Source organism: Pleurodeles waltl, chromosome 2_2, assembly GCF_031143425.1.
Source record: "Pleurodeles waltl isolate 20211129_DDA chromosome 2_2, aPleWal1.hap1.20221129, whole genome shotgun sequence".
NCBI classification, from domain to species: Eukaryota; Metazoa; Chordata; class Amphibia; order Caudata; family Salamandridae; genus Pleurodeles; species Pleurodeles waltl.
This window is the reverse complement of record NC_090439.1, coordinates 1,192,155,273-1,192,174,722: the sequence shown is the minus strand read 5'-3', so window position 1 is coordinate 1,192,174,722 and position 19,450 is coordinate 1,192,155,273. Positions and strand designations below refer to the sequence as shown.

The window sequence follows — 19,450 nt, the reverse complement described above, 5'->3', positions numbered from 1 at the left end:
CTGACGAATAGATGCTGTGCCAGGCCGGGAGGATGTGATCTGTCTAATGAGGTATCCACACTGCGCTAAAATGTCCACCCAACACCCAGGGGTATGCTGTCCATTCTGCCAGTACTGAGGATGGGTGTGATAGGAACACATCATGTTCCATGGTGGGTGCGTATATGCACCCTGGCATGATGGGGGCTCCATCTAGCGTACCCCTCAGGTGTATGTGGTGCCCCTGTGTGTCTACCTTTGTGTCAAGGATAGAAAATGGGACCCCAGCATGGAACCATATCACCACGCCCCGGGCACAATGCTGAATAGGAAGTGTGAAATAACTGTGCCCTCCATTTTCTGCATAATTTTAGGGCCTCATGTGTGAAAAGGTGGGTTTCCTCCATAAATATGATTTGGGCGCAGTTTATTAATTTATGCTGAAACCCGGTGTCATTTGTAAACGGATCTCAGACCACGCATTTTCCAGGTGACAATGTTATATTTATTTGCAATCGTGGCCATAGCTAATATTGATGTTATGTCCAGAGTTCCCCCCAACAATTTTATCTCTTCCAATTATCATTTCACTTCATCTTCAAGTGGTGTAGTAGGTGACAGAGGCAAACAATATATATTTAAACCCAAATACTCGGTCCAGCTTATTGTAACTACCAGACCCAACAGTGAATCCAACAACAAAATAACCACAGTGGAAACACATTTGCCTATGCAAAGGGGGTGCAGAGAGCTATGTATTTCAGATAAAGTAAAAAAATGGGGTGGGACCATACCCAGCGTGAGAGGTCACCCTAGTCGTAGAAAAAAGATACAGAGCAATATTGCAACACCCATTACTATGCATATAACAGGTAAACATTGCCTAGCTCCAGGCCATAAGTAGGTCACTTGACGGTTGGTAACAGTGCATTACGTGTGGATGAAGTCGGTGGCTGCACAACTGCTACCTATTGGCCACAGAGTCCACCCTTAATAGGAAAAGATTACAAGGGAAATTATACACCCCATATATACCCATCATCACTCAAAGTCATGTGCCAACTGCGGGAGATTGACAGACATAATAACATGCTTCTTGCAGATTCCAAGTCATAGATGCTGCCTTGCGATGAACTGGAGCTAGCGAGCTTGGTGATTATTGAGTCTTAAGGAGGTTGCCTAGGTGATCACTGCCGTCACCAATGTCAGACTTGTTGTGGGGAAGGAGAAGATCTCATTCCATGCTGAGTGTGCTGTGGTTTGGGAGGCGCACTTTGGGATGCTTGTTGGCCTCGTGAGTCTGGTAAATGAATTTCCATCCAATCCCAGGCTCCCTCCGGAGTGTCAAAGAAGTGAGTGCGTGACTCAAAATTCATCTTTAGTCTAGTGGGGAACAATAAAGCATATTGAAGATCCACATCACCCAATATTTTTTCAACCTCCTGGAATGGGGATAGCCTCTGATGAACAAACAGCATGTAACCTGGAAATAAGGAAACCCTGGCATTGTCCAGAAAAAATGGATACCTTTTCACATGCTGCATAAAACAAAGTGTCCCAGTCTTTAAATTTAAGGATCCAGACCACCATTGGTCATGGCAGTCCTCTGAGGATGGTCTGCTTAGTGAGGACCCGGTGTGCCCTCTCCACCGTATAGAAATCAGACAGACTGGATTGGCCCACCATTGTGTAGAACCAGCTCTCCACAAATCAGGTTGCATTGGAGCCTTCCACACATTCTGGTGCTCCCAATATTCGAACATCATTTCTACGAGCCCTTCCTTCTGCATCATCCACACGGTCTTGGAGCCTATCCAGCTGTTGACACAGGTGAGTGAAACGTGTGGTATAATCCACTTGACAAGTGGTGAGGGCTGAAAGGGTTGTTCCTTTTGTTTTGACTCTATTGGACAGTTTACTCTGATCATCTTGTAGACTACTAATATCTGATGTGATTGTCCCCAAGTGCTGCTCAATTGCCACCTGCGATTTGCCTATTTCTTGAAGAATGACATCTAGTTTGGCAGTCTGAAGGAGCATAATGGTGGGGGGGTATCATATCTTCGGGCATTTGCGTAACTGAGCTCTCTGAGGGCATTCATCTCGAGCGAGAATGTGGGGCTGGTGTTCCAGTCTTGTGTTTAGTTTGACCCATGTCTGTCAGTATTAATGTTCAGAGGAGCAGGTAGTCATCACCAACACTGTGGACCGAACCTCACTCTTGCAACTTTCAGAGGACTTAAGAGTATAGGACTGGGCAATTGGGGTGCTCCTCCCCTCGTGTCCCCACTGGTTGCAACCTTCTGCCTTAGTCATGGACACCACATTCACGAGGCCATTGGCTGCGGGTGCAAACCCTCCCAGTGGTGTAATGCGCTGCAATTATAATCACAACCAGGTTACGGACACTAATCACAGTGTGCACTGGGGACCAGAGGGGATACAGTTTTAGAGCTTGGCTCAAGTAGGGTACCTCCATGTCCCAGAAGTTAATGCAGGAGCCTCTGCATCAGTTGCCAGGTCCTACACTGTTTAGAGTAGGGTATAGCAGCCACAGGGTCAGCAGTAGTGGGCCAGTGGCAGTCCTTCAGGGTGTACTGGCTGCTGGGCACACAAGCCACAGGGCTAATGGTCAAATGTACTCCATAGTTGTAGAAAAGTACCATCTTTCTTGGCATGTTACCCCCAATTTTACATGTATGTCAGTATCTTTTTGCCTGTCTCACTGGGCTCCTGCTAGCAGGGACCCCAGTGCTCATAGTTTGTGGCCTAATGTGTATACATGTGTAGTGACTAACTGTGTCACTGAGGCTCTGCTAACCAGAACCTCAGTGCTTATGCTCTCTCTGATTTTAAATTTGTCACTGTAGGCTAGTGACTAAATTTACCAATTTCAATTGTCATACTGGACCCACCTAGGTACCCAGGGCATTGGGGTTCCAGGAGATCCATATGGGCTGCAGCATTTCTTTTGCCACCCATAGGGAGCTCTGACAATTCTTACACAGGCCTGCCACTGCAGCCTGAGTGAAATAATGCACACATTATTTCATAGCCATTTTCACTGTCCTTAAGTAACTTATAAGTCACCTATATGTCTAACCTTCACTTGCTGAAGGTTAGGTGCAAAGTTACTTAGTGTGAGGGCACCCTGGCACTAGCCAAGGTGCCCTTACATCGTTCAGGGCAAATTCCCCAGACTTTGTGAGTGCGGGGACACCATTACACGTGAACACTACATATAGGTCAATACCTATATGTAGCTTCACAATGGTAACCCCGAATATGGCCTTGTAACATGTCTAGGATCATGGAATTGTCCCCATTCCAAATCTGGTATTGGGGAGCCAATTCCATGCATCCTGGGGACTCCACTATGGACCCCGAGTACTGCTGAACCAGCTCTCTGAGGCTTGCACTGCAGCTACAGCTGCTGCCACCTCACAGACAGGGTTCTGCCCTCCTGGGGTCTGGGCAGTCCAGTCTCAGGAAGGCAGAACAAAGCATTTCCTCTGAGAGCAGGGTGTTACACCCTCTCCCTTTAGAAATAGGTGTTAAATGCTGGGGGGGAGGGGTAGCCACCCCCAGCCTCTGGAAATGCTTTGAAGGGCACAGATGGTGCCCTCCTTGCATATGCCAGTCTACACCAGTTTAGGGGACCCCAGTGGCTGCTCAGGCACGAAACTGGACAAAGGAAAGGGGAGTGACCACTTTCCTGTCCATCACCACCCAGGGGTGGTGCCCAGAGCTCCTCCAGTGTGTCTCAGACCTCAGCCATCTTCTTTTCAGAGGTGTGAGGACACTTTGGAGGCCTCTGAGTGGCCGGTGCCAACAGGTGACGTCAGAGACCCCTCCTGATAGGTGCATACCTAGCTAAGTAGCCAATCCTCCTCTGAGGGCTATTTAGGGTCTCTCCTGTGGGCTTCTCTTCAGATTAAGATTTGCAAGAATCCATCAGGGCTCCTCTGCACTTCTCTCTTCAACTTCTGTCAGGGATCGACTGCTGACTGCACCAGGACACCTGCAAAACTGCAACAAAGTAGCAAGAAGACTACCAGCGACATTGTAGCACCTAACCCTGCCGGCTTTCTCAACTGTTTTCTGGTGGTGCATGCTCTGGGGGCTGCCTGCCTTCACCCTGCACTGGAAGCCAAGAAGAAATCTCCTGTGGGTTGACAAAATTTCCCCCTGCTCCAGCAGGCACCAAATTTAGCTTCACTGGTACTCTGGGTCCCCTCTCATCAAGACGAGCGTGGCTCCTGGAACACAGGTGGTGGACCAAAGTGATCAAGACTGTCCAGCGGTCCAACTGTCTGAATTTGGAGGCCATAAGTCCTTGCCTTCCCTCCCCAGACAGTAATCTTGTGCACCATTTGAGTCAGCGCAGGCAGCATTCAATATTGCATCTGTGTGATAAGGGGAGACCAATCACATAAGGTGGAAAAATTAGGCCTGGTGGAACAACCAGCATGCTTGGTATGCCAGTGGTTACAATAGTCAGTAGGGCCCTGCTTAGGCTTTTCTAAAACCCTTCAGCGAGCCCAAGCTTGATGTAGGGCCAAAGTGGGGAGGAAGCAGTTGCATTGCGGTGGCACCTTCAGCTGTCAGTGCACTGCGGTTCTGGTGCACCAGTCAGTCACCTGATCAGGCTCACTCATTCACCACTGAGCAAGTGAGAAGGAAGGGGGAAGAAAAAACAGGGGATACTGCATGTACAAATTAGTCAATGTGCTGGGTCAGGAGTACTCCCTCCCCGCTACTGAAAGTCGCTGAGTGTGTTTCAGCAGTGCAATGAAGTATTGTGACTGCTGTGCGCTGCTGTTGTTTTGCAGACTAGGACTTGTGTGGCTCAAGAGTGGAAGTTACCGCCACTGTCCGTCGGCACCTCTGTTTACGTCTTTCACTGCTTTGTCACTTCTCCGGCCCAGGGTGCCAGGGTCTCTGGCATGTGTTGGTCGTCTTGTGATCAAGAGTGCTGACACTGCTCAGACTGCACACAAATCATCTCAAAGACCCCAAGAGAACTTTCTGGGTGCTGCATCCCTTCAGGAACACAAATCTGGTTGTCTTGACCACTGACGCTGTGTGTTGTGGGCGCATTCAGCAGGATTAGGGTCTGGGCCTTGGAGCTTCAGGATCAAGCAGCCCATAGCCACACCTCTATTGCTGAAGGTGACCTTGTTGCTAGATGTGAAAGTTGGGTCAAGTGTGTGTCTGGTAGCGTGAGCCGAGCCACATACAAGCTGCATGAGGCCGATGTTTTGTCACTGCAGTCTTTGGGATCATTGAGATAAATGTTGTGGTTGCTGAGTAGGACAAAGTTGTTGGTTGTAATAGAGAGGGGCATGAGGGAGTTTTGAGAGGAGGTTGCTGAAGGTGGTGCAGGGTCCTGGCAGTCGATAAGCGAGGCTGGCAGAGATGGTCATGGAGGTGGGGCTGATCTGCAGTAGGAAGTGTAGGTGTTTCATGAGCTAGTGTGGTTCATTCGAAGAGGTAGTGCAGGTATTGGTATCCTTGTGGATAACTGCAAGGCCTCCTCCCAGTTTGTGGGGCCTGTTGTGGGCGATGATCTTGAGTCTAGGGGGTTGGCCGCGGCAATAGCTGGGGTGGAAGATGGGCTGAGTCAGGTCTTGGTGGGAACGAGGATGTGCAGGGAGTGAGTGTTGATGAGGCTCCTTATCTTGGTGGCGTTCTTGCAGAGGGATCTGGTTTAGCGGATCATGCAGGTGGTGTGGAGTGAGATGGGTGCAGACGATAGTGTGGGGGTGGGTGCTGCAGGAGCAGCGGCAGTGAGCGCATAAGAAGGTATCTACAATGTGATGCGGTTCAGTATGGGGCAGCAGTGGTGGAGGGGGTTTGGTGTTGATCACTAGCAGGTCTGCTGAGCTTTAGCCACGTCAGTTGGACAGACCAGGGTCCAAGGCTCTGGGCAGGTCCAGTCACAGATGGATGTAGACAGGCTTGCCTTTCACACACCTGTGGAATGGTCACACGGTAGCTGTCATTAAATAGGTCCCAGGAGGGGAAGAGTGCAGGGATGAGGCTAGGGAGGGTTAAAGGCAATGGGAGAAGGCAGCAGGAGTAAGTTCGTGGGAGAAGAGGCATGGGAGAAGCAGTTAAGGAGAGGAGGAAGAAGTTGGGAAGATCATGGGAGGGAGATCAGGGGGAAGCACAATTACAGGCACAAAAACTGGGCAGAGTGAAATGGGCATAATGGATATGAAAGCACAAAGGCACACGAAACAGGTAAAATGATCACAAAAAGACCAAGGCACAAAAGAGAACATGGGTGCAGAGGAAAAACAAGTACGAAACACCAAAGCACAAAAGGCAAAATTGGCACAGAAGAAAAACAAGTACAAGAGACCAAACACAAATGAGGGCACAAAAGACAAAAGGACTGAGCATTGCAACAAAGAGGGCGCACATGACAATGAGCACAGAAAGCCAGGCACAGAGAGGCAGGGCGACAAGGCAAGACGGCCTGGTCCAGAAGGGCCTTAGACTGGTCAGAGGACCAGTCCAAGGTAAGTGGGAGATGGGGCCTAGGCAGGGCCTGGGATGCTGACCCAAGAGGCCACCATCCACCATCCCTGAATTGAAGTAAGCAACAATTTGTGATCTACATCATGAGTACCCACTCTGATTCTTTATTTTGTAAACTCACTTATTCCTACCAAGGATGGTTCTCAAAATAAATTTGTGGTTTCAAACACTTAGTACCCAAATTGGGACTGCTTTTTCTGTGACCAAATTTTGAGCAGATTTCCCGCCAGGTTCTTCTTCACAGCATGCAGAGACTGGTACAGCTGAAGCACTCTGGAACAATGAAAGGTGACAAGAAGTGCTATACAAAAGCAATTTTAAAATAAAGAAATATTATGTAAAATACAATAAAACATATTGCAAATGAGATTGGAGTTAAGACATTTTGGAAGTTCCTGGACATTGCTGTCATTGTTCACTGTAGCTGAGGAACTCCGCTGTGACTCACAGAATCCTTGTAATCTATGCCACATCTCAAGTTGTCCTATGTATGAAAGTTTGTACTTAGCTAGAGTGATTTTGTTTTTCTGGGTACCACTCCAGTCAACCTTTGTCTTGAAACCTCCTGCTCAGTGGCTCTCAACACACCCCCCTAATGCCTTCTCTGTTTATCCTTCTCCCTAGTACCCCGGCTCCTGCAACAGTGGTTTCCAGGTCACCTCTCGAGGACACTGGGTCCTGGGGGACATCTTCATCAGGGGGTACTTTGTGGTGTTTGACCGAGGGAACAACCGCGTGGGCCTTGCCTCAGCTGTGTAAGAGGAAGGAAAGGTGAACACAAGAAGACAAGGAGTGAGTTTGCCCTCAGCACATCCAGGGATCCTGCTAGAAGCCCACCTCAGCTGTGCTAGGCACCTCTAACCCCCAGTCTTCTCCTCCCCACCGCCTTCTGGATGGCTTGTGATCCTCAATGGAATGATAGCCTTTCGAGGAGCAGTATTTTCTCTTATCTTTATGTTTTTAAGTAATGCTCAATGCTAGTGAACACTTGGGGCCTGATTGAGATATTGGCGGATAAGTTGCTCTGTCATAATGTTGACGGATATCCTGTCCACAGAAATAAAAATCAAGTAGGAAATAAGGGGATTTAATTTTCGGCAGACTGGTTATTCGTAACCATTGTGACGGAGTCACTTGTCCATCAAGATCTCAGTTAGGCCCTTGGTCTTCTGTGTAAACATCTTGGGGGCCCCAAAGTTCAGAATGTGTTAGTTGATCAGCCATCATCCTGACACACCTAGGGTACCCAGGAGGACACCTTTGGGCTCTTAAACAGTTATAGCTGACATCATTGAAGAAAGCATCCTGCAGACAAGTCACCTTTACACACTAAAGAGCGGGAGAGCTGCCCTGCTGGGAAAGCCTACAATTCTAAACTTAACCAAAGAGAACCCATTCTGGGCCAATCATTTCCTGTCCCTAGAACTGATAATGCATGTATTGTGATTGTCACCTGGACACAGCTGGGCTCACTTGGCAGCAGTCTTCTGGCAAACCAGCTCCTTGCGGGGGAGATGCTCCTCCATTGACAAACATGTTGTCTGTGAAGTGCTTACCTGAACTGTTGCTGCTCCTTGGAGCCAGCTCTGTGTATTATCAAACTCTTGCAATAAATACATTAAACCTCATTGTTGTCTGGATTCAGTTACGCAGGTTTGTTAATAGCAAGGAAAGGGAAGACAAATGTAGGAGTGTGTGTGCAATCACCTTGTGTGTGACATTCCTATGTGTGCAGTGTGTTTATTTGTGACATCTCAAAACCTTGTGTGTGACATTCCTATGTGTGCAGTGTGTTTATTTGTGACATCTCAAAACCTTGTGTGTGACATTCCTATGTGTGCAGTGTGTTTATTTGTGACATCTCAAAACCTTGTGTGTGACATTCCTATGTGTGCAGTGTGTTTATTTGTGACATCTCAAGGCCTTGTGTATGACATTCCCATCTGTGCAGTGTGTCTATGTGTCATCTCAAGGCCTTGAGTGTGACATTCCCATGGGTGTGGTGTGTTTATGTGTGGCATCTCAAGTCCTTTGTTCCTTAAATTATTTTTTTAAGGCTTCATTTTAATAGAGATGTTTTAATCTGTTGTCAGTTGTCTTTCCAGGTAGAATCTGTTATTCGTTTCTTTGCACAACATTTCATCCTGTGCTCAACTTAAGGCTGTGCACGCTATTTACTGGGTATTGCCGTGTCCAAAGGGTACATTGTCTACCCTACACAGAAAGATTTGTGTCGTCACATCAGGGCAGTTCTTAGAACAACAGATATGTTATTATAAAACATCACACTACCCGCAACATCTTAGATGGGATATTCCTGCCAGCTTGTCCTCTTATGCTGCACATCATCAGTTTCTGCCAAAACCTTTTGGTTCTTCTTCATCTATGTTGGAGGACTCTCAGCAGACTAACAGACCTCTTCTTTACCTCTAAACACAGATATTGGGGTTGGGCTTTCCTCTTGGGACCAGATGGGCACATTAAGGCTATCACTGCTATTCGCTTCACGTAGAAACGTAGGAGTACAGGTAGGGATGTTAGACATGCTATTTGTGGCAAGATGGTGGGACTCTTCCTGTGTTTCACTTTCCTGGTCACTGCTGTAATAATGCTCTGTTTAATTATCCTCAGGGGTACGATCTGTTACACCACAACCTTCCTGAGGATGCTGAGGCCCTGATTTATACTTTTAGATGTAAACCTGCGCTAGTTTATCGCTGGCTACCGTCATTCCTAGATGCCAGCCGGGTGTCATACTTAAGGAATGACGCTAGCCGGCATTAAGGCCCGGTGAGCATCAAAATAAATGAAGGCTAACTGGGTAGGGGAGGCGTAGGGGAGACTGGAGGTTGTGCGTCAAAGAATGACGACAGTCAGGTTAGCATCAAAAATATTGACTCTAACCTGACTAGCATCATTTTCTGATGCACAACCCCAATGGACATGACTCCTGTCTTAGCAAAGACAGGAGTCATGCCCCCCTGTCCAATTCCCATGCCCAGGGGACTTATGTCACCTGGGCATGGCCATTGGGCAGAGTGCCATGTAGAGGAGACCAAGTTAGGCACCCCTATGGCACTTTAAAAAAAAAAAAAAAAACGTACCTGGACTTACCTTGGATGGGTTACCCCTTCCTTGGGTGTCCTCCAGGTGTGGGTCGGGGTGTCCCTGGAGGCAGGGAAGGGCACCTGTGGACTGCTTCCATGGTCTCTGACCATGGCAATGAGCCCACAGGTCCCCTAACACCTGCCCTAACCCAGGCGTTAAATAATGGCGCTAAACAGGCTCAGCACCATTATTTAAGGCCCTCCTCCTCCCGTGCATGATTTTTGCATGGGAGGATAAATAAGTCGCAAAGGCCTTAGAGTCATTATTTGCCTGGGAACGCCTACCTTGCATCTCATTGACGCAAGGTAGGTTTCTATAGTAAAAAAATGACGTTAACTCCAATATTTTGAAGGTAGACAGGTCTAGCGTCAAAATGTAAATATAGAGTTAACTTTTTCAAAATTCAGCGCAGAGTATAAATATGCCCCTGAGTGTCATGTGATAGGCTGCCACAAATCACTTCTACCTTTGGTACTGGTGATGTGCTGCTAGCTAACCAGAAAGGGTTAGTCCGACATCTGTCACACGGTGTGGGATCACACTCAGTCTGCCATGCTTGATGGTGCTGGGGCCCAAAATCTAGCAGTCTTGTTACCACCGTGAGAGTCTTCCACAAGATCCTAGAGATGGAAGATTCAAATTCCCCAACCCCATTGCACTATGTAATGGAATGTGCCAACATAGCTTTAAAAGATTTTGTTTTTCAATTTGAAAATCTATTGTTCCACCAAATACTTGGAATTGAATGGGTTGTACCTTTGCCCCTAGTCTTGCATGTTCCTACATGCCTAATGCATCCTTAAAGCAAGCAATCCATTTTTCTGAGGAATTAATCTGTGGATTCAATATATAGACAATATCCTCAACATTTGTGAAGGAGACACCACGGATATCCCTCATTTCATAACCTAGATAAGAAGCTTGGATGAACACTTTAAGATTTTTGCATCTGTTGCTGACAAAGAGATCCCCTTTTTGGATATGTTGATTCCTATACAGGAGGGACGATTACACACAACCACTTACCGTAAGGAAACCGACAGAAAGAGCCTACTACCTTGTAATAGTCACCATCCTTGAGCCCTAAGAACTAACCTTCCATTTGGCCAATTCTTGCAATGTACGCGCAACTACAGTGATGTTCAGAACTTTGACATACAAGTGAAGGATCGTACGCAGAAACTGAAAAATTGTCAGTATCCTACATGAATCATCAACATAGTAAGCAAGAGAGCGCAAAATAACCACTGATGGGCTCTTCTAGCCAATTATTTAAAACCTGAGCTGTGCAGACTTACGTGTGACATTACTTTCACACCTCGAAGGAGGCTGGCTTGGCTTATAGTGGGTACCTGATGGTACTTACACCTTGTGCCAGGTCCGGTTATCCCTTATTAGTGTAGAAGAGGTGTCTAGCAGCTTAGACTGATAGACGGTAGCTATAGCAGAGCAGCTTAGGCTGAACTAGGAGGCATGCAAAGCTCCTACTATACCACTTATATCATATAGCACTATATCATAAGAATCCCAATACTCAGAGTTACAAATAATAAAGGTACTTTATTTTAGTGACAATATGCCAAAAGTATCTCAGATGATATACTCCTTAGGAGTTAAGTAAAATACACAAAATATACACACAAAACAAAATCAGGTAAGTAAAACACTTAGAAAAGTAGTGCAAACACTATAGAACACAATAGATTGCAATAGGCCTACGGGCAACACAAACCATATACTCCAAAAGTGGAATGCAAACCACGAATGGACCTCAGGCCTAGTGCAGTGTGTAGAGGGTCACTGAGAGTTTAGGAAAACACCAAGGGTGTCCAAGATACCCCACTCCAAGACCCTGAAAAAGTAGGAGTAAAGTTACCGTACTACACCAGAAAGACAGTAAAGTCGAGATAGGTGATTCTGCAAAGCCAACAACTGACTGCAAAGCACTGAAGACAGATTCCTGGACCTGAGGACCTGCAAAGGAAGGGGACCAAGTCCAACAGTCACGCAAGTGTCCGGGGGGGCAGAAGCCCACTAAACCCCAGATGAAGACGCAAAAGGGCTGCTTCAGGGTGGACGAAGCTAAAGATTCTGCAACAACGGAAGGTGCCAGGAACTTCTCCTTTGGTCAGAAGATGCCCCACAGCGTGCTGGAGGGTGCAGGGTTGTTCCCACGCAGAAAGACCACAAACAAGCCTTGCTAGCTGCAAGAGTTGCAATTAAAGATAATGGGTGCTGCCAGGGCCCAGGAAGGACCAGGAGGTCGCCCCTTGGAGGAGGAGACAGAGGGGGTGCTCAGCAGTAGAGAGAGCTCATGCAGAAGCAGGAAGCACCTGTGTGAGAAAGTAGCCTCTTTCTAGCCTTGTTACCCCCACTTTTGGCCTGTTTGTGAGTGTATGTCAGGGTGTTTTCACTGTCTCACTGGGATCCTGCTAGCCAGGGCCCAGTGCTCATTGTGAAAACCCTATGTTTTCAGTATGTTTGTTATGTGTCACTGGGACCCTGCTAGTCAGGACCCCAGTGCTCATACGTTTGTGGTCTATATGTATGTGTTCCCTGTGTGGTGCCTAACTGTCTCACTGAGGCTCTGCTAACCAGAACCTCAGTGGTTATGCTCTCTCATTTCTTTCAAATTGTCACTAACAGGCTAGTGACCAATTTTACCAATTTACATTGGCTTACTGGAACACCCTTATAATTCCCTAGTATATGGTACTGAGGTACCCAGGGTATTGGGGTTCCAGGAGATCCCTATGGGCTGCAGCATTTCTTTTGCCACCCATAGGGAGCTCTGACAATTCTTACACAGGCCTGCCACTGCAGCCTGAGTGAAATAATGCACACATTATTTCACAGCCATTTTCACTGCACTTAAGTAACTTATAAGTCACCTATATGTCTAACCTTTACCTGGTAAAGGTTAGGTGCAAAGTTACTTAGTGTGTGGGCACCCTGGCACTAGCCAAGGTGCCCCCACATTGTTCAGGGCAAATTCCCCAGACTTTGTGAGTGTGGGGACACCATTACACACGTGCACTACACATATGTCAATACCTATATGTAGCTTCACAATGGTAACTCCGAATATGGCGATGTAACATGTCTAAGATCATGGAATTGCCCCCTCTATGCCATCCTGGCATAATTGGCACAATCCCATGATCCCAGTGGTCTGTAGCACAGACCCTGGTACTGCCAAACTGCCTTTCCTGGGGTTTCACTGCAGCTGCTGCTGCTGCCAACCCCTCAGACAGGTTTCTGCCCCCCTGGGGTCAAGCCAGGCTTGTCCCAGGATGGCAGAACAAAGGACTTCCTCTGAGAGAGGGTGTTACACCCTCTCCCTTTGGAAAATGGTGTGAAGGCAGGGGAGGAGTAGCCTCCCCCAGCCTCTGGAAATGCTTTCATGGGCACAGATGTGCCCAATTCTGCATAAGCCAGGCTACACCGGTTCAGGGGACCCCTTAGCCCTGCTCTGGCGCGAAACTGGACAAAGGAAAGGGGAGTGACCACTCCCCTGACCTGCACCTCCCCTGGGAGGTGTCCAGAGCTCCTCCAGTGTGCTCCAGACCTCTGCCATCTTGGAAACAGAGGTGCTGCTGGCACACTGGACTGCTCTGAGTGGCCAGTGCCACCAGGTGACGTCAGAGACTCCTTCTGATAGGCTCCTTCAGGTGTTGCTAGCCTATCCTCTCTCCTAGGTAGCCAAACCCACTTTTTTGGCTATTTAGGGTCTCTGTCTCTGGGGAAACTTTAGATAACGAATGCAAGAGCTCATCAGAGTTCCTCTGCATCTCTCTCTTCACCTTCTGCCAAGGAATCGACTGCTGACCGCGCTGGAAGCCTGCAAAACTGCAACAAAGTAGCTAAGACGACTACTGCAACTCTGTAACGCTGATCCTGCCGCCTTCTCGACTGTTTTCCTGGTGGTGCATGCTGTGGGGGTAGTCTGCCTCCTCTCTGCACTAGATGCTCCGAAGAAATCTCCCGTGGGTCGACGGAATCTTCCCCCTGCAACCGCAGGCACCAAAGAACTGCATTACCGGTCCCCTGGGTCTCCTCTCAGCACGACGAGCTAGGTCCCTTGAATCCAGCAACTCTGTCCAAGTGACTCCCATAGTGCAGTGACTCTTCAGTCCAAGTTTGGTGGAGGTAAGTCCTTGCCTCCCCACGCCAGACTGCATTGTTGGAAACCGTGTCTTTTGCAGCTGCTCCGGCTTCCGTGCACTTCCGGCGGAAATCCTTTGTGCACAGCCAAGCCTGGGTCCACGGCTCTCTAACCTTCATTGCACGACTTTCTAAGTTGGTCTCCGGCGATGTGGGACTCCTTTGTGCAACTTAGGGTGAGCTCCATTTCACGCATCCTTGTAGTGCCTGTTTCTGGCACTTCTCTGGGAGATACTTGCTGCTGAGAGAGCTCCTTGTCTTGCTCGACGTTCCCTCTCTCTCCTGACGCAATTTGCGATATCCTGGTCTCTCCTGGGCCACAGCAGCATCCAAAAACTCTTACTGCACTATTTGCAGCTAGCAAGGCTTGTTGGTGGTCTTTCGGCGGGAAAACAATTCTGCACGACTGTCCACGGCGAGAAGGATCCGTCCTCCAAAGGGGAGGTCTCTAGCCCTTTTCGTTCCTGCAGAATCCTCAGCTTCTTCTGTCCAGTAGAAGATTCTTTGCACCCACAGCTGGCATTTCCTGGGCATCGGCCCATCTCCGACTTGCTTGTGACTTTTGGACTTGGTCCCCTTGTTCCACAGGTACCCTCGAATGGAAATCCATTGTTGTTGCATTGCTGGTTTGTGTCTTTCCTGCATTATTCCCCTATCACGACTTCTTCGTCCTCTGGGGAACTTCAGTGCACTTTGCACTCACTTTTCAGGGTCTTGGGGTGGGCTATTTTTCTAACCCTCACTATTTTCTAATAGTCCCAGCGACCCTCTACAAGGTCACATAGGTTTGGGGTCCATTCATTGTTCGCATTCCACTTTTGGAGTATATGGTTTGTGTTGCCCCTATCCCTATGTGACCCCATTGCATCCTATTGTAACTATACATTGTTTGCACTGTTTTCTAAGACTATACTGCATATTTTTGGTATTGTGTACATATAACTTGTGTATATTTGCTATCCTCATACTGAGGGTATACTCTAAGATACTTTGGCATATTGTCATAAAAATAAAGTACCTTTATTTTTAGTATAACTGTGTATTGTGTTTTCTTATGATATTGTGCAAGTGACACTAGTGGTACTGTAGGAGCTTCACACGTCTCCTAATTCAGCCTAAGCTGCTCTGCTAAGCTACCATTATCTATCAGCCTATGCTGCTAGACACCCTATACACTAATAAGGGATAACTGGGCCTGGTGCAAGGTGCAAGTACCCCTTGGTACTCACTACAAGCCAGTCCAGCCTCCTACATTGGTTGTGCAGCGGTGGGATAAGTGCTTTGAGACTACTTACCACTCTTGTCATTGTACTTTTCATAAGAGAAAAATATACAAAACAAGTTCAGTGTGTGTGTACACATAGCTAAAAAGTTTTGCATTTCCTCTTTTCACTCTTTTCTAAAGTGCTGAAAAGTACTTCTAAACTTTCAAAAAGTTCTTAAAAGTTTAAAAAGTTTTTTTCTGTCTTTCTAAAAAGTTCTGAAAACTGTTTTCTCTTTTTCTATCATTTTAACTCTCTCTAAAAATGTCTGGCACAGGCCAAAATGTTGACCTGTCTAAGATTGCATATGATCACCTTAGCTGGAAAGGAGCAAGGAGTCTCTGCATAGAGAGAGGTTTGAGTGTAGGGAAGAATCCTTCCTTTGAATTGTTACTTAACATACTTAGAGAACAAGATAAGGCTAAAAGTGCCCCATCTGTTGAAAAAGTAGCTAATGGTTCCCAATCTGATCCAGGGACTCCCCCAGGAAAAGGTTCAGGAAAGAAACTTCTTAGCCTGCCCATTACAAGACAGTCTAGCATAGTTGGTACTGAGGTGAGTCACATCATACAGATGATGTGCTCTCACATTACACTGTCAGCCAAGCTGTTAGGGTGCCCTCTGTAAGGGACAGGTCTCCTTCTGTTCATTCCCATCATACCTCTGTATCTAGGAATGTCCCTCCCACAAACCCTGATGACAGACTGTTAGAAAGGGAACTCAATAAGTTGAGGGTGGAACAAACCAGACTGAAGCTTAAAAAGCAACAGCTGGATTTGGATAGACAGTCTTTAGAACTAGAGAAGGAAAGACAGAAGTTGGGTTTAGAAACCCATGGTGGCAGCAGCAGTATTCCCCATAGTCATCCTGCAAAAGAGCATGATTCCAGGAATCTGCATAAGATAGTTCCCCCTTATAAGGAGGGGGATGACATTCACAAGTGGTTTGCTGCACTTGAGAGGGCCTGTGTTGTACAGTTTGTCCCTCAAAGGCAGTGGGCTGCTATCCTATGGCTATCATTTAGTGGAAAAGGTAGGGATAGGCTCCTTACTGTGAAAGAAAGTGATGCCAATAATTTTACAGTTCTTAAGAATGCACTCCTGGATGGTTATGGCTTAACCACTGAACAATACAGGATAAAGTTCAGAGAGACCAAAAAGGAGTCTTCACAAGACTGGGTTGATTTAATTGACCATTCAGTGAAGGCCTTGGAGGGGTGGTTACATGGCAGTAAAGTTACTGATTATGACAGCCTGTATAACTTGATCCTGAGAGAGCATATTCTTAATAATTGTGTGTCTGATTTGTTGCACCAGTACTTGGTGGACTCTGATCTGACCTCTCCCCAAGAATTGGGAAAGAAGGCAGACAAATGGGTCAGAACAAGGGTGAACAGAAAAGTTCATACAGGTGGTGACAAAGAGAACAATAAGAAGAAAGATGGTGAAAAGTCTCAAGATAAGCATGGGGATAAGGGTAAAACCAAAGATCCCACTTCAAATCTTAAACACTCTTCAGGGGGTGGAGATAAAACAAATGATTCCTCTTCTTCTCAACCTACACAATTTAAAAAGCCTTCGTGCGTTGTGTGTAAAAATAGAGGCCATAGGCCAGGGGATAAGTCCTGTCCAGGTAAACCCCCTGAGCCTACCACCACTAATACATCAAGCTCTAGTGCCCCTAGCAGTAGTGGTACTAGTGGTGGGACTGCTGGCAACAGTCAAGTTAAGGGTGTAGTTGGGTTCACTTATGGGTCCATAGTAGAAACTGGGGTAGTCAGTCCCAAGACAGTTTCTGTCACACCTAGTGCATTGTCCTTGCCACACTGGCTGCTTGTCCCCTTACAATGGATAAGTACAGGCAGACAGTTTCAATAAATGGTGTTGAGGCCCAGGCCTACAGGGACACAGGTGCCAGTATCACTTTGGTGACTGAAAACCTAGTGCATCCTGAACAACACATCATTGGACAACAGTATAAGATTATTGATGTCCATAACTCCACTAAGTTTCTTCCCTTAGCTATAATTCAGTTTAGTTGGTGTACTGCCATTTGTTAAATTTTGTTTTGACCAATCACTTTGTGTTTCACCACTGCGCATATTAGTTGCTCAATGTTCACCAGTAGCACATGGTATGTTTTGTTCAGTTTAGCCGCCTATGGGCTTTGACATTGCATTAGTCATTACATTCTGTATTCTGCCTATTGGCTTTGACATGGCATTAGCCATTACTTTCTGTATTCAGTTGAGCCGCCTATGGGCTTTGACATTGCATTAGCCATTACATTCTGTATTCTGCCTATTGGCTTTGACATGCTGTATCCAGTCTAGCCGCCTATTGGCTTTGACATTGCATTCCTATTGGCTTTGACATGATGTAGTCAGTTTAGCTGCCTATTGGCTTTGACATGCTATTAGATATTCTGCCTATTGGCTTTGACATGATACTATACATTGCATTTTGTATTCAGCTCAGCTCAGCTGCCTATTGGCTTTGACATGATATTATACATTGCATTTTGTATTCAGCTCAGCTGCCTATTGGCTTTGACATGATATTATACATTGCATTTTGTATTCAGCTCAGCTGCCTATGGGCTTTGACATGATATAAGACATTGCATTTTGTATTCAGCTTAGATGCTTATTGGCTTTGACATGACACTAGACATTGCATTTGATATTTAGGTTAGCTGCCCATTGCCTTTAACGTGGAGTTAGACATTGCAGTTGAGAATCCAAGCTGTATTTTTCCAAGCTGTGTTTTTGCACCAGAGAACCAAGATGTTTTTCTCACAGTAGACTAGACATGATAAGAGAGAGTACATGGGTGTTGTTCTCTCCGCTTGAGCTTGGGAACAGGAGTAGTCTTGGAGACCTGGCCAGTCTCCAAAAGGCTTGCTCAGTTTCCCAGGTCTGAGAGGAGGGGGCACACCTTTGTAACGAATGTAACAGGCTGCAGAGAGTCAGATTCGAATCTGCCGGACCTCGTGCTGGAGCTTGGCGCAGGCTGCCAGCAATCCCGTGTGGGTAGATGAATCTCTCTTTCTCGCGGCTGACAGGGGTCATCAGCTTGCAGACCTTAGAAAGATGAAGCTGTAAATAGTTTCCCACACAGTGAAGTATTTGTTTTGCTTTGCATTCAATATCTTATAAATATAACCTGCTGTGTATATTGCAAACCGATATATTTTGTTTGATTAACGCGGGCTTGAAAGCTACTAATTCGTCAACATAAAAAGTGTGGTTGGGGAAGAATTAACAACAATAAAAGTCTTCTTTGAACTCAGAAGTGCATTTCTGGTGTTTTATGTAAGTGCTTAGAAACTAGATAAGAGGAAAGCACTACAGTTGGGGTGGAGTTACTGGCCAGAAGCAGGTGGTGGTATCACCTAGCTTACCTGTAGACTGTCTCTTAGGTAATGACCTAGAGGCCTCAGGTTGGGCTGATGTAGAGTCTTATGCCCATGCAGCCATGCTGGGCATCCCAGAGGAATTGTTCCCTCTCATTTCTACTGAAATGAAAAAGCAAAGGAGAGAAGGCCTGAAAACTCAGGATCCCTCTCCATCAACAGGTAAAAAGGGTATCACAGTATCCCCTAACCACCCTACCATTCAGGATACCATTCCTGTGGTGGGAGAAACCTCTCCTGGGGTGGCACCTGTTTCAAGCGAATCATCAGTTGGCAAAACTGTACTCCCTGAGGTGGAAGTACCTCTCTGTGGGATAACTAACATTGGTGAGAAAAAGAGCACCATTTTAGTTAACATGGAGCATCCCTCCAACCCTCCCAGAGAAACTTTAGTGCAGAAACCCTGCACTGCCTCACAACACTTAGGACAGCATCCCTGCCCTAGTGTGGAGCTCATAGGACAGCACCCCTGCCCTGCTCCAACTCAAGAGAAACAGCATCCCTGTTCTCTTTTCCAGCCACATGGACAAAGTTTTTGCCCAGCTATGGCTTTTCTGAGACAGCATCCCTGTCTGGCATTTCCATCACTACAAATAGGTTCAGTGGACAATTCCCACTGCTCTAAACTAAAACTTACTGATAGAAACTCTGAAAATACATCTTCACATTGTTGCTTAGCTAAAAAACTTCAAACAGGGTGGTTTACATCCCCACAGGGAAGTAACCATATAGTGGATGATAAAGGGAGTAACCAGTCTATTGCAGAGCTACTCTCTACTTATCACCACTTAGACAATAAAGTCTCAACTGGCCAAGGTTACCCTTATTGTCCTTCGTTTGGGGGGGGGGGGGTTGTGTGAGAAAGTAGCCTCTTTCTAGCCTTGTTACCCCCACTTTTGGCCTGTTTGTGAGTGTATGTCAGGGTGTTTTCACTGTTTCACTGGGATCCTGCTAGCCAGGGCCCAGTGCTCATAGTG

The 19,450-nt window shown here is 46.7% G+C and overlaps 1 protein-coding gene across 1 annotated transcript in view; it reads left to right on the top strand.

Moving 5' to 3' along the window:
- The window catches only part of LOC138279281 (pepsin A-like), a 151,865-nt gene extending 144,581 nt beyond the window's left edge, over positions 1-7,284 (top strand). Inside the window, exon 9 of the mRNA XM_069219393.1 lies at positions 7,150-7,284. Within this exon, the coding sequence (XP_069075494.1) occupies positions 7,150-7,284 (135 nt within the window). The remainder of the gene's footprint in view (positions 1-7,149) is intronic.
- The last annotated feature ends 12,166 nt before the right edge of the window (positions 7,285-19,450 follow it).